The sequence below is a fragment of the Argentina silus genome (genome assembly GCF_951799395.1).
Source record: "Argentina silus genome assembly, chromosome: X".
Taxonomy (NCBI): domain Eukaryota; kingdom Metazoa; phylum Chordata; class Actinopteri; order Argentiniformes; family Argentinidae; genus Argentina; species Argentina silus.
In genome coordinates, this window is record NC_139653.1 from 38507037 (window position 1) to 38523348 (window position 16312).

The 16312-nt window shown below is 42.9% G+C and overlaps 1 protein-coding gene across 1 annotated transcript; it reads right to left on the reverse strand.

Moving 5' to 3' along the window:
- Positions 1-5962: 5962 nt before the first annotated feature.
- LOC310822377 (uncharacterized protein) lies at positions 5963-14258 on the reverse strand (the record flags this gene model as incomplete). Its single annotated transcript, XM_083694715.1, has 13 exons — positions 5963-6121; positions 6319-6405; positions 6625-6749; positions 8318-8434; positions 8692-8751; positions 9167-9241; positions 10263-10485; positions 10784-10909; positions 11069-11253; positions 11549-11696; positions 13312-13455; positions 13590-13714; positions 14237-14258. 13 exons carry the CDS (start codon positions 14256-14258, stop codon positions 5963-5965), a joined length of 1596 nt encoding a protein of 531 aa, XP_083550841.1.
- Between the last annotated feature and the right edge of the window lie 2054 nt (positions 14259-16312).

Below are 16312 nucleotides of genomic sequence, written 5' to 3' on the forward strand. Positions count from 1 at the left end.
CTCTATTCATTGCTCCTAACAGCTTTGATTGTACACTACTTCCTTTGTTCTACTTCTTGCCTATGCTCACTGTGTTTGACACAGACAATGATTGTGGTGGCTTCATGTGAACTAGAATATTACTGATAGCTGTGATTTCCTAACATGAAATGGTAACACTTAAGGAACCTTTTGTAAAGTGTTTTTAATTTGTTAATAAATAATTCATAACCAGTTTTATGTACAGTTATAAACCATTTACAAACAGTTATAACTCATTAGTTTAGATTCACTTGGTGCATGCCAAATAGCAAGCTTGCAATCAGAAGAAAGCTATTAATGCTTTATAAATATACTTATAAATGCTTCCTAAACTAATCCTGATATGAAATCTTGCAACATTATTTGCAATTGTTGCACAGTGGTTGCACAATTGAGGAAGTTATTTCCTGATTATTGCAATTTGCACACACGAGGTAGAAAGGAGGTTGTTTTTTTTCTTCACATAAACTATGATGTGTGTAAAAATGTAAGTGAGAAACATTTTAATTCGATATGTAAAGGTAATTGTTAAAAATAATTAGTATGCACAATTTCTGAAATTATGTATGTATATACGCTATGTTTAAAAAAAAAAATATCGACTAAGCTAGCTAGCTACCTTACAAATGGTTAAAGTAGGTTAAGGAGCCAAAGATACAAAAAGCTTAATAGTTTAAAGGTTTAATAGGCATCAGAAAGCTTTTTTATTAGGGTTGATGAAGATTTTCTGGGCAGTTGAAAGAAGTGAAATAGATTGGTTGGTTGGTTGATTGGATGAATGAATGGATAGATGAAAGAAGATGGATGGATGAGAGAGGGGAGGTACAGTATAGGAAGATCTAAACAATTAAGAGGTTAATCAGTGTGGGTTATACTGAGTGTAGCAGTAGAAAAATACCAATAATGACATAATACGTCCTCTAATACCGGTGATAGTAGCTAGGTTCAGTTTGCTTGGCATTATATAGGCTACCGGTTGCAAGTGGTGTAATAACTTGGTAGCTATCTCACTTCACCTGCCAGTATGTTGCTCACCCAATGGCTGAGATTTTGAGATGTCAGCCAGCATCATATTTACGATTAAGCCTTCTTAAATGTTTTTGCTTTTCTAATGAGGTTGTCTAACAAGGTAGAGAAGCGATGTATGATTACATGTTTGTTTATGTAACAGTAGATAACCTTAAAGTGTATAAACACTGGAGATTTAATGTTGTTTAATAATTGAATGTTGTTTAAAAAAATAAAATAAAAAATAAAAACTTTTATGTGAGATATTATGGGTTGTCAAAAGCCGCATTATTGTTGAGCGGAAAACTAGACTGCATACAAGAAATACAGGGGTGGGGACATTGCTATATAAACGTACCACACAAGGATACATTAGGATGAATGTGAGGGGATACCATCATAATCAATAATGATAGCTATGCCATATTTACCTAGCTAGATAACACACTGTAATCTTGACAATACTAATGATTTGAGGCAGTAATGAACTGTAAGCCTTGCTTCATTTTTTAGCTGCCCCAGTGCTTGAATGCTGCCTGCAGCATTGTTTGTTGACACACTAAAGTTTGAGGTCATTACAGTGGTGACGCTGAAATGCGTTTCATATTTAACCATTGTTATCCACTCTGCGTTATTGCATTCTTGCCAGTATGATCTTCCAGGTGTTCTTATAGGTATGTTCTTGTAAGAAGGAGAGGGCGCAGAGCGCAAGAACGCATTTTGGAACACAGCCCAGGTTTACCCCCTCAATTCCTTAGCCTCAATTCTTAGTTGCATTGATTCCACAAGATGTTGGAAACATTCCTTTGAGATTCTGGTCCATGATGACATGATTGCATCACGCAATTCCTGCAAATTTTTCAGGTGCACTTTCAAGCTGTGAATCTCCCGTTCTACCACATCCCAAAGGTGTTCTATTGGATTGTGATCCTGTGACTGGGAAGGCCACTGAAGAAAACTGAACTCATTGTTATGTTCATGAAACCAGTTTCAGACAACTTTTGCTTTGTGACATGGTGCATTTTGCTGGAAGTAGCCATTAGAAGATGGGTAAATTGTGGCCATGAAAGGATGCACATGGTCAACAACAATACTGAAATAGTCTGTGGCATTCTAGCGATGATTGATGTTGAGTGTGCCAAGAAAACATTCCCCACACCATTACACACCATTGTACAGGTGTTCCTAATAAAGTCTTCTGTGAGTATATATATACGTTTAGTCATTAGAATTGCGCAAGCCTGCTAGTCTCTCCTCCCTATCTCAGCTCCGCAGTCCAAATTCATGGTGCTTTACCATGCTGCTTTAGCTACTGAGAGTGGCTCCCCCAAAGAAAGATCATGTTACAGAACTAAATGTATTACATAACCAGATTCATGCCGCCCACTAGCTCTAGCCTATCCCCCATGCCTGTCCCTTTGTCTGTAGAACCTACCCCTGCTAGATAAAACTCTACTTCCCAACCTTTATCACCCACTGGTGCCAGCTAACCTAGGGAACCATTCTGCAGCTACTGTGATTGGCATAGAACTAGAGTAGCAACAACTACACCCTAGAACCAGAACTCTAGAACCAGGCTACAATAAAGAGAACATGGAGGGAGGCCGCAGCTCAGCATCCCGCTCCAATGTACAGACCTACTTATCATGGTCCATCTTTAATGCTCTGTGTTGCTGTCTGCCTTTGGGGATCGCTGCTATTGTTTGCTCACGCAGGGTAAGATATCCATGGTTAACAATCTTTAAATTAGTCAAACAAATTGTGGTTTAAAAAAGCATGTGGGGATTGATAATTGATTATTTTGTGTAACACTTATTATGTCAATGTGTATTTCTTCATATTTATCTACTTATTTGCACAGAAAATAAACTAAAGATGTGACTTGGGATGATAAGTGAAAAAATGAGCAGGAGAAGATAAGTAACAAACCCTATAAGTAGCTTGTAGAAGAGCCTCCACTATGAAATAAGAGACTGATGACCATTTTTTGTTTTTAAGGCAAAAAATGCCGGTACTATAGGAGAGACCACAACAGCTGAGTCTGCGTCCCGATCAGCCAAGATCCTCAACGTTGTGGGAACGGTCCTGGGGATCATCATTCTCATCATTTTCATTTCACTCTTTGTGACCGGTCTGCTAGTCTAATGTAAGCAATTCCCATGAAGGCAATGCTTGTGCTCTGTAACCACACAAAATATGTCCAACTCAACCTGTGAAAATGCTATTTGTTGTTGCTTTACTGCTATTAAACACATGTAACAAGCTTTACAAAAAAATATATACTGTAATCTGTCCATGGTCTTTATTTTCAATCATTTTAATAATTTAAATACATACCATATTTGATTGTGAAGCAATTAAAAGTAACAAAATTATAGACATTGCTCAAATTAAACATTTGTAGAGCATCATCATTGCTGATTTATAAAGTAGAATGGAACTATGGAAACTGAACAGAGAAGCATAATCTGTCTGTCATAATCTGTCTGTCATAATCGGTGTGTCATAATCGGTCTGTCATAATCGGTGTGTCATAATCAGTGTGTCATAATCGGTCTGTCATAATCGGTGTGTCATAATCGGTCTGTCTTGGTCAGTCATCTAATCTTTTCACATGTTCCTTTTCTGTTACTCCTGTGCTCCTCTCCGACAGTAGTTTCTCCACATGGCAGAATAGAGACGTCTCCCTGTGTTTCTGTAGGAGCCTCTCAACCTCCTGTTCATGAGACACAGGCATTGGATTAACAACAGCTTTCCTCCATGGAAAGAGATGTGCTATTTATAATGCGCTGTTTGTTAATGAGATTAAATGCCACCAGAACATTTTTCTAACCAACAGGGGCTACTCACATCATGTGAGAGCAGCCCTCGACTGGTCCTCTGCACCCTCTCCAGCAGGGACTGGGACTGGGACTGGGGAACAGTGAGACATGGAGTAGCCCCCCTGAGTCTGGCCTGGAAAAGCTCACCAAGACATGCCTGTAACGCCTGGGAAAAAACACACATACACACACACACAGAGATCATAATGAACTCAATACACACATACTGGTGCACACATACAATAATATTTGGAGTTCCATTAACTAGCAGATCTGGGTCGCAATATATATTTGTTTACGTGTTTGCTCATTCTTGCCTGTTGTGCCCGATGGGTGAGGTTTCCAATCTGATTCTATGCCATTGGCTCCATTGTGCCAGGCAGAAGCACAGCAAAGTATTTCAAAAGAAATAGATTTCAAATATTATTTGAACCCAGGTCTGTAAACTAAGGTTTATAAAACACCAGTTTATAACATATGCACAACTATGTAATAAAACATGTAGCATAATCAGGTTTAGATGGATCATGAGCAGGCAAATTGGAAAAGCCTGCAACAGTGACATATACAAATGCAAAAAAAAACACAGACCACAGACACTGTTGTACAAAGATGCTAGGCTGTAACAGTGTCATTGTCCAATACTGTGGTCCCACGTCTCATATAATGTAAACATATTCACTGTATGATAATTACTGATATATGAATCAATAGTTCATCAGATTATGACAGCATTAATTCTGTAGATCCCACTTTACAGTACTGTACATTATAATGATTACTCACCGGCCACTTTATTAGGTTAGGGTTAGTACCGGGATGCTAGTACCGGGTTGGACCCCCTTTTGCCTTCAGAACTGCCTTAATTCTTTGTGGCATAGATTCAACAAGGTGCTGGAAACATTCCTCAGAGATTTTGGTCCATATTGACATGATAGCATCACGCAGTTGCTGCAGATTTGTCGGCTGCACATCCATGATATGAATCTCCCGTTCCACCACATCCCAAAGGTGCTCTATTGGATTGAGATCTGGTGACTGTGGAGGCCATTGGAGTACAGTGAACTCATTGTCATGTTGAAGAAACCAGTTTGAGATGATGTGAGCTTTGTGACATGGCGCGTTATCCTGCTGGAAGTAGCCATCAGAAGATGGATACACTGTGGTCATAAAGGGATGGACATGGTCAGCAACAATACTCAGGTAGGCTGTGGCGTTTAAACGATGCTCAATTGGTACTAAGGGGCCTAAAGTGTGCCAAGAAAATATCCCCCACACCATTACACCACAACCACCAGCCTGAATTGTTGATACAAGGCAGGATGAATCCATGCTTTCATGTTGTTTACGCCAAATTTTGACCCTACCATCTGAATGTCGCAGCAGAAATCAAGACTCATCAGACCAGGCAACGTTTTTCCAATCTTCTATTGTCCAATTTTGGTGAGCCTGTGCGAATTGTAGCCTCAGTTTCCTGTTCTTAGCTGACAGGAGTGGCACCTGGTGTGGTCTTCTGCTGCTGTAGCTCATCTGCTTCAAGGTTTGACGTGTTGTGCATTCAGAGATGGTCTTCTGCATACCTTGGTTGTAACAAGTGGTTATTTGAGTTACTGTTGCCTTTCTATCATCTCGAACCAGTCTGGCCATTCTCCTCTGACCTCTGGCATCAACAAGGCATTTTCGCCCAGAGAACTGCCGCTCACTGGATATTTTCTCTTTTTCTGACCATTTTCTGTAAACCCTAGAGATAGTTGCGCGTGAAAATCCCAGTAGATCAGCAGTTTCTGAAATACTCAAACCAGCCCGCCTGGCACCAACAACCATGCCACGTTCAAAGTCACTTAAATCACCTTTCTCCCCCATTCTGATGCTCGGTTTGAACTTCAGCAGGTTGTCTTGACCATGTCTACATGCCTAAATGCATTGAGTTCCTGCCATGTGATTGGCTGATTAGATATTTGTGTGAACGAGCAGTTGAACAGGTGTACCTAATAAAGTGGCCGGTGAGTGTATATATAACCAACAGTAAAACATGTTGACTCTTTACATTGCAGTAGGTTAAAGGTAAACAAAGTTTTGCCATTAGTTTCTACATGTTGACTTATTTCAGATTACGACAGGACCTTAAAGAAGACGCGTTGGAAGGCTGGACTGGCGTCAGAGCTTAGGTCATCTACAGCCACATGTGACAAACAGTGGAGCAGGAGCAGAGAGAAGCCTCCTACCGACTGTAGTCTCTGACGACGCACAAACACTGTCTCCTCTGACTCCTAAGGACACAAAACCAGTCAGTAGCACAACATCATTCAGAAACAAACAACACACGCACACACACACACACACATACACCACACAGCTGTCAGTCAGCAACAAAGCTTCAGATGGGAATATGGCACTTCCAGGTTCTGAGCTGTAGATCAAACTACAATAACAGTTTGGATGACTGGTGAATGGTCATCATTATCACCTGGTAGAAAAAGGAGTTCCGGAAGGCATTGTTGTTGTAGTTGTTGGTTGGCAGACTAGCTGCTATCTGGAGTGACACTGCTGGAGTCTATAGAGAATAAGACATCATCAACTGTAGCTGATAAATCTGACACTGAACAAGAACCATATTTTCATTTTAGGGAAAATTAGTTGACTGTAAAGGCCATGTGCTGTATTACTGTGTGTGTGTGTGTGTGTGTGTGTGTGTGTGTGTGTGTGTGTGTGTGTGTGTGTGTGAGGGGGTAGGGGAGGGACTGACCACTTTAAGAGTGTGCAGTGTCTGTACTAGGATCAGTCCATGTTGGTAGACCAGGAACTCGCGGGCGTTGAGGGTCTGTGTATCAAGAGGGATGAGCTCTCCTTCACACTCCCATTGAGCATCCAGTACATCTATGAATGGGCTCCCTTTGCCTGGAACACGCACACACATGCACAAAATCAGTTGTGTGGCGTGGGTGCGTTTGGCTCTGTGTGTGTGTCCGTGTGTTCGTGTCTGCTAAATAATTTGTGTATGGAAGGTGTTGCCCCAGAGGAGGCGTCTCTGCTGCTAAGCCTCTGTACTGTACATGTAGGTATATGTAGGTATTTCTGTACTTTCTCTTTAGTCTAGTGAACATCTGTGTATTTTCAGGATTATCTCCATTAATGTATTGGCTGTTACTTTGCTAGTGTTTACAATTAGGCTTCCCTTTTTCTAGCACTGTGACTGTAACTAACACAGTGGCACAAAGCATACAGGCAGAGATTTTATGAGTCTGAGTCTGAATCATAAGACCTCGAAAATGCAGAACCACTGCAACAGATAGAGCCCTGCAGGATGTATCCCATTAGCTTTTCGACAGCTTGTTTCAATTTCCACAACTGGGTTTTTTAGTCCCGCCCTGTAGTATGATCTGCAGTTTGTTTACATTCTACAGTTTGTAAGAGGTGGCGAACTATATGGAGACAATGTCAAATGTCGAATACTCCAGTTTCCCTACAGGTTCTGGTAACTTCAGCACTTTGTGACAATTTTATTTGTAAAAAAACTCTATTCAAATAAATTCAATTGTGTAGTTATGGGTCGTTCAAGACCAGTCGGAAACTTGGAAATATGACTCCAGACTAGGAAAAACTATTTGAATGGCCCTCCAACTTGTAATTACAAGTGGGAAAGTTGGGGATCATCCTTGAGCTCAGAGTTTTCGACCTGTAGTTCTCTGACGTCATGTCAACAAGAAAGTAACCGTGACCATGACAGGATTTTTAAAAGGTTACACTAAGTGAACTGGAAATATAACAACAATGTTTTTCTAAGCTGTTGAATACACCCTGCAGTTTGTTTTTGTGCATGAGATGCCTTTTGTACAGTTGTAAACATGAAAATTGATAGTTAAAGCAGTTATAACTGGCCAACTTTAGCCATCACCTGCAGGCAGACTTGGAAGTCGTAAGTCACAGATGGGAATTCTGAGTTTCAGAGTTGGTCATGAATGTACCATTACAGCAAGTAAATTGTGGCTACAATTTAATAATTCAAATACTGTAGTTAGCAAGCATGCAGATGTCAGCTTTCAAATCAATTTCTGATTTCCAATAACCAGCTTGCTATCTACTTCAGACCTATGAATGATGTATTGGTGCACATTTACTACATTTTACTGCATATTATCTTCCCCGTTGCTTAACATAAAGCTAACACAGTTAGTTTTCGTTATGACATTCAAAAGAGAGCCAATACCCCGCCTCTATGAAATGTTTTTCAAAATGTATGTTTTGTAAAACAAGGCAGAACATACATTTCACATTTTCCCAGTGTTTATTCAATATACCATTGTGCAAAGACCAGGAAAACTTGAATTTAGATTGGAGGGGGTCAGATATTTATCCCCAGATTTACTTGAGCATTTGAGACAAATGATGTTGTGAAGACAGACAGGTATGCTCTGTAACAGGCTCATCTCAGAAAACAGTTTAAAGCATTGGTCTATTCAACCTACCATAGAGCTGCCCCGTCAGCAGCCCCGCCTCCCGGGCCCGCCCCCTCAGTCGTAGCTCCACCCCCTTCAGGAGCTGGAAGAGTGGAGAGACCTCCAGCAGCTTGTCCCACTCCTCCTCTGCGGACATCAAAGATAAAGGTGGACATACAGCAGACATAGGGGACATAAAGAACGGTGGTCATTGAAAAGACACAAGGGGACATGAAGGTGACATTTTCTGACATTGCATTGACAAACTCTAACCCGCTCAGTCTCCATTAGGTACAACACAGTTATCAGTTAAAATGTTACTGTACAACAGTAATTACAGCATAGTTACACAGGTATAGAGCAACTTGCAAAGTTGTGACCATCCCAATCAAAATGTTATTTACCTGACAGTGTGGGGACACAGATATGTGTGGGTTGAACAGTTTCTTTCATTGGCTGGTTCTCTGGGAAGGAAGGTGATATCATTAGGACTCATTCTGACCAACAGAGCCCCTGGTGAAGGTTTTAAAGTGAACACAATCAATGCAGCTACTGTGGTCTTGGGCTATGCAAGAATGCACCAAGCACTAAGTCTGAACGCCCACACTGTACATCAACCACTAGGGCTACTATTACTGTGGTGGTAGTTAGTACTGATGGGAATAGTGATTCTGGTTGATCAATGATTAGATGATTTGTACTTTTCTCTATCTCTCTGATACCCTGGTGGACTAATCAAGTTTAAACATTTTGCCGACAAATGAATGTATTATACCTGCAACCTTTTTTAAATGCCAATAAAAAAGGTTTTATCTCATTTTTGGACTTCACATATCATACCTAAATCCAAGAACTCCTAATAGTAGTTACTGTACCTACCTTTGACTACGGGTACGGAGGCGGTCCACGCTCGAGAGCATGTCTCCAACCCAAACATCTGTTTGGTTGACAAACCTACAAACACATTGTTCAGATCAACTCTGAGGAAAAACAGCAGGCTGTCCTTATAAAGAACCAAAACAGGAAGGAGACATTAAAGAGGCAATCTGGGATTGGTACACAATGTTTTAGACATGTATATTAAAGTTAGTGGTTACATTTCTCCAGACCCTATCCCTCAGCTGTTTAACAAAAAAAGTGTTGAGTGACCTCTTTGTCGAGGTTTGAATCCCAGATTGCCACTTTAAAAGTCTTATTCAAATGCAATTCTATTTGATTTCTTATCATATTGTTTTTAAAGGTGAAGCATGTATTTTTGCACTTTGCTGCCCTCTGTGGCCACACTGAAAATATGAAAACATACATATGCTACATTTTCTAATAGCAGAAATGATGTGCATATCCTTGTAAACAATAAGTATATTAGGTGAATATATGATATAATTATAGGTTACATATATATATATATATATATATATATATATATATATATATATAGAAATAAAACCTTTCAACTACCTAGCACCATCCTTTCTTCCTTTCACCAGTCACTACTGCTTTACTCAGTATAACCCACACTGATTAACCTCTTAATTGTTTAGATCTTCCTATACTGTACCTCCCCTCTGTCTTCCATCCATCCATCCATCCTCTTTCATCTATCCATTCATTCATACAGTCAACCAACCAACCAATCTATCTCACTTCTTTCAACTGCCCAGAAAATCTTATATCTACAGTACCAGTCAAAAGTTTGGACACACCTTCTCATTCAATGGTTTTTATTTATTTATTTTCTACGTTGTAGATTATTATTGAAGACATCAAAACTATGAAGGAACACATATGGAATTATGTAGTAAACAAAAAAGTGCTAAACAAACCAGAATATGTTTTATATTTTAGATTCTTCAAAGTAGCCACCTTTTGCTTTGATGACAGCTTTGCACACTCTTGGCAAGGTGTGTCCAAACTTTTGACTGGTACTGTCAAGTACGAGTACAAGTACTGTCAAGAGTCATGTACGCTGCAGTACCAGAGCTATGCAGAGCCATACGTGCTGCAGTACCAGCAACTGGCTGTGGGCAGGTGCTGAGGGAGAGGCAGGGCTGTTTGTTGTCCTCCAGTAGCTGGGTGAGTCTCTCCAGAAGGGGCAGAGCTTTCTGTTGAACCAGCCCTACCATCTTCAGAGGGTTCCTGGGGTTGCCGGACCGAGCAGGACCAGATTCCCGGTACCAACAGCAGCCTGATAACACAGCCTGAAGATATACATACTTTCTATAAAGACATGTGAGCCACATCAAAACTCTCTACAGCTAGTGTCAGCTCACATGGGGCATCTGTACTAGGGAGAGAGAGAGAGAGAGAGAGAGTGAGAGAGAGAGAGTGTGTATGTGTGTGTGCAGAATGGGCTCATTGTAACACAAGGAATGGAATGAGGAATGGTATCAAAGACGTGTTTAATACCATTCCTCATTCCATTCCATGCATTACAATGAGCCCGTCCACCGATTTCTACCTCCACCAGCCTCCTCTGGTGTGAATGTGTGTTCTAACCTGTGCTGTGTCTGCACGGACCTGGCAGATTTGTCGGACGTCATGTAGTGCTGTGAAAGTCATCTCCAGCTCTGATTGGCTGGAGTTGAGTTGCTCCCAGAATTCTCTCTGTCTCATGCTCCTGTCCTGAAAGACAGAAAAAAAAGTAATCTTTGCACCAAAAACGTTGTGTAAGCCAATAAAGATAATCATTTTATGAATCATTTAAGTCTGTTGGCTCTACTCGACCACAGATTTTCTGATGAAAAGAGATGCACATTCACACAGCAGCCTGCTAGATCTGACCATGGCATGCAGAAAAGCCATCCTCTCTCCTCCCTGTGCTGCCCATCTTTCCATTCTCTCTCCACCATGTGCTGTCCATCTCTCCTGGTCCTCCTGTAGTCCCTCCACACACACATTCACCCTGTCCAGCCCAGCGACCAGCTCTGTCTGCCAGCTGCACTGCTGCTCCCACTCCTCTTCATCACCTAAACACACACACAAACACACACAAACACACACAAATACACACACACACACATACAAACACGCACACACATACAAACAGAAAGACACTGAAATGCACACATTCTTTCGAACACACACTGCACACGTCATAATAACATGAAAAAATGCTGCATATAAAAGATAATACCAAGAGTAAAATGAAATGTTAAATTTTTTCTGAATAACATGCAACGATGAAGCAATGGTTGAAGAGCCTTGTGATGCCATTTATAACTCACTAGAGGCTCTGTCAGCCTGCCCGTTGGTGTACCATACCATGTGTGAGGATGTTCAGGATGTGAGGAGGTAGCAGCAGAGCCAGGTGTGTCTGCTGAGCTGCTCTCCTCTGGACTTCACACTGGGATGCCTCCTGCAGCTCTACTGCAACCTCCCTCAGCTGCTTTTCTATGTCTGACCTGTGGGCCTGCACACCCAAACACACACACACACACACACACACACACACACACACACACACACACACACACACATACACACACACACACACACACACACACAAACACACAAACAATTACTATGAGGTTAAAGTAAAGGCTCTCAGCTTTTATGTGATGGTACTTGTGTATGGTTTCACCATTCAGAAATTACAACACCTTTTATGCATAGTCCCTCTATTTGAGGTAACCCAAAAGTAACTGGCTTGACAGGTGTTTCTGGTTAGTCAGGCGTACTAGAGCTGTCAATGTGTACTACTTGATTCTAGGCTTTGGATTTGCCTTTGGAGTTTGCTATTGGTGTCTGTCAACATGAGGACCAAAGAGGTGTCAATGGAGTTTGCCAGAAACATACTGCCATAGCAACTAAGGAGTTTTTCAGGGTGTAAAAGTGGAATGGTCTTCAATCTTCAGATTTAAATCCAATTGAACATGCATTTAATTTCCTGATGATAAGATGTTATGCAAAAAGACCTCAAAACAAACAACAACTTAAGATGGCTGCAGTACAGACCTGGCAGAGCATCACCAGAGAAGATACCCAGCATCTGGTGGGGTCCACCAAATACTAAACATGAGTGTTTAATTTGGACATTTGATAAATCTGTCCCATTACTTTTGGTTACCCTGAAAAAGTGTACTATTACAATGCAGGACAGTGTATATTGTGCTGGAAACAATTCATAAATTTCAAGGGGGTACCTTGGACTGACTTAGACGTATAAAGTCATATAAAGTTAATTGACCTGGGTTCAAACCCCTTTTGTCTCAGCATTGTACATTCAAAACCATCCATTGTCTATTTATGTACTGAGTGCCTTCTCCATCTGCTATACTATCATACCTTTCTATTGTATTAAAGTTTCATTATGGAGGATTTTGTTGGAATACAACTCATTGGAAAAACGTAATGCCAGTGGTGATCAAGTCTCTTTTGCTATGTTTTTAATGCGTTTTCCCCTTTTGTTGTCTTTTGTGTAGGGTAACTAAAAAGTTCAGCATCGTTTCACTGCAAATGCTTAAATGTTGAGTGTATTGTTCGTTCAAATCCTATTATGTAATTTCAATACATTTCATCCTGTTGCATGTAATTGGCTGGTATGGGTGCTCAAACACCTCTAGATCAGAGTTTGAATCTCTTTGAGGCTCTTCAAAACTCTTGATTTATTGGTGTAACATACCATGTCATGTTTCAAAGCATCTCATGTTGAGTGTTTCATACATCCTAAAATATGTCTCAAAACTTTCACAAAAATGTGTTTCAGTACTTTATGTATGGTCTGCAAACACCCACAAAATACGTTTTGAATGCTTTAAATTGGTGGAAGCTGAGTTGCCACCAGTTTTGGGGTTTCAATTTCTTTTAACAGTGCTCACACACACACACAAACACACACACATGCAAACACACACAGATCGAGACACACACAGTTCATGCCATATATTGGGGTATTTTATGTACAATAAGGTTGAAAATGAAAGCCATATGTTAAGAAAACCTTTCCTTTTTGTTGTGCACAGAGACCACCCAATGCAGCATATCTCATCTGCAGCTACCTGCCCCACCCTTGCTGTGTATCTTACCTGTTCAGAGTCCTCCTCCTGTGCAGCCGTGTGGAGGCAGTGCTGCAGCGCTGCATCTAGATCCACCAGGAGCTCCTCCTCCTTCTGTCTCTGCTGCACCCAATAGCTGTTCCTCAGACAGGCCTCTCTCTGCAACGCCTCCACCTAGTGGCACAGAGGTGGTGCCATGAGCCACCCTTGCATGATGAGTAACCTAAGGATCAGCTAGTTATCAAGGGGGAACTTCACAATTAACCCTTGATCTGTGTCTAGGGTCTAACCTCTCCCCCCAGTCCTACCTGTACACTGTCTGGGTTCTCTCCCAGCGTTGGCCAGTAGGAGGCGGTGATGGGTACGACAGTCTTAGTGGACACGTCCAAACGAGCCCCCACCACGGGAGCCAGCACCCCTGTCACAGGGTCAACTGTCAGAGCCCCAACACAAATAGCCACCAAGCCTGGGGGACAACATACCATTGGCATCAATATGATGAAGTATGAATGGAATCCTCATTGCTGTATGCTGCCCTGCCCTGCCCTTCCCTTCCCTTCCCTTCCCTTCCCTTCCCTTCCCTTCCCTTCCCTTCCCTTCCCTTCCCTTCCCTTCCCTTCCCTTCCCTTCCCTTCCCTTCCCTGCCCTGCCCTTCCCTTCCCTTCCCTGCCCTGCCCTGCCCTGCGCTTCCCTTCCCTTCCCTTCCCTTCCCTTCCCTTCCCTTCCCTTCCCTGCCCTGCCCTTCCCTTCCCTTCCCTTCCCTTCCCTGCCCTGCCCTGCCCTGCCCTGCCCTGCCCTGCCCTGCCCTTCCCTGCCCTGCCCTGCCCTGCCCTGCCCTGCCCTGCCCTGCCCTGCCCTTCCCTTCCCTTCCCTTCCCTGCCCTGCCCTGCCCTGCCCTGCCCTGCCCTGCCCTGCCCTGCCCTGCCCTGCCCTGCCCTGCCCTGCCCTGTTGTACCTTTGCCCTCTGGGTCCTCCATGGTTCCTGCCAGAGGCACTGTGCGTCCAGATAGAGGGTCCACCTGAGCCCCAAGGACTGGGACAGACAGGCCAGAGCCCAGGGGGTCTGGATACTCCAGCCCCAGCAGGGCCGCTACACACTCCTCAGAACCAGGGATGGGCAGCTCTCCTAATGGGGGGGGGGGGTCAACTAAATCACAATTCTAGGCAGATGATATCTTTAATGAAGACAAAACCAGAGTCAATTTAAACAAACACTCAAATACACACAGTAATCAATACATAAGCCTCCACCTACCTACTCAGGACTGTTCTAGAACACAGGCTTCTACTTACGTACTCATGACTGTTCTAGAAAGCATGCCTCTACCTAGCTACTCATGACTGTTCTAGAAAGCATGCCTCTAGCTACTCATGACTGTTCTAGAAAGCATACCTCTACCTAGCTACTCATGACTGTTCTAGAAAGCATGCCTCTAGCTACTCATGACTGTTCTAGAAAGCATGCCTCTACCTAGCTACTCATGACTGTTCTAGAACAGGCCAGTGATTCCCTGTGCCCACCTACCCAGGACACCTCCGTCTTGAGCGACCCATGAGGCCCAGTCCTGCAGGCTCTCCAGGTGACTCTGCAGCTGCAGCTGGTAGTGCAGGCTCCTCCCCCAGGCTTGATCCAGCTCCTTGGCTGCAGCTTGGACCCTGTCCGGGTGGGTCTGGCTGTGCTCCAGTGGCGGCTGCAGACCTGTGTCGCCAGAGCCCCAGTCCTCCTGCAGCCCTCTGAGTAGCTCCAGCAGCCGAATCCTCCCAGTCAGAACCTTTTTGTCAGTGAGAGAGACATGGTCAGCATACTAACGGCTGTTTAAGTTAGGGGATATCTTTTCTATTCTACTGGGGTTTCTTATCTGCAAAACGTCTCCTCTGCACACTTGCATTTCAGTTGTTATTATTGGTCTGTCTGTGCAAATTGATAGATAGGATAGAATTAACTACAACAAAAAGATTGAATAGATTAGTAAAAACCTGGCTGTCCAACAGAGCCTGGTACCCTCCTGCATGAGGCACCAGATGTCCCGCTCTCACACTGGCCCCTCCCACACGCACCAGCCGACCACTGAGGGGCTCAATGAACGATTCGCCAAGCAGGACCCCACCCACTGGCAGCACTGCCCCTGAGAGAGGGAGGCACATCAAAAGAAAGAAAGAGACAACAGACAGAGAATGAGTGAGTGAGTGAGAGAGACATCATAGACACTGACTGTACATTATGAATGCACTACTAGAGAGGGAGAGACAGCATGACTAACCTGTTAGGGGGTCCAAAGTGACTCCTGTGGTCAGAACCACGTTGCCTGTGCGGGGTTCCAACATGGGCGAGCCCAGCTGTATGGGCTGGGGTAGGCGGGTGAGGGGGCATGTGTGCACCCCTCCCAGAGGGTAGACCAGGCCGGTGTGGGGGTGGATGGTGACCGCCAGGATGGGCACCAGGAGCCCAGTGTCGGGGTCGCTCATGGCCCCCCCTAGCTGCAGCCTTTGGCCCGGCCGCAGGCCCCGCAGTCGGGTGGTCACCGGCTGGTCACTGTGACGAGACAGAGGATAAAGGACGAAGGGCAGCAGGGGAAACTCCCACTTCCTCACCTCTCCTGAGAAGAAAATGGAAGTAGATTTATATATTATACGAAATGCAATTCATAATGTTCAGAATCAGAATCAGAATCAGAATTCTTTTATTTGGCCAAGTATATGCACATACAGGAAATTGACTTGGTGAGGTTGGTGCATGGGACATATATGTAATGACAATAGCAAATGTTGACAAAAAAATTACAAAATAGCAAAATATTACACATTTACAAAATAGAACAATAAAACAATACATTTTGTAGGTTTATAGCTATACATGTGAAACAAGATGTGTTCACTTCTGTAGAACTTTAGTTCATTTTAGAACTCAGTCATCAGTGGAACAAGAAAAAAAAGAACTATAGTCTAAAGATTTCCAGTTTTTTTTTAAGGAAACTGAAGTGCATTTCAATCAGTTATGTATTATCAAAGTCATATGTAATCCTGTAAAGAT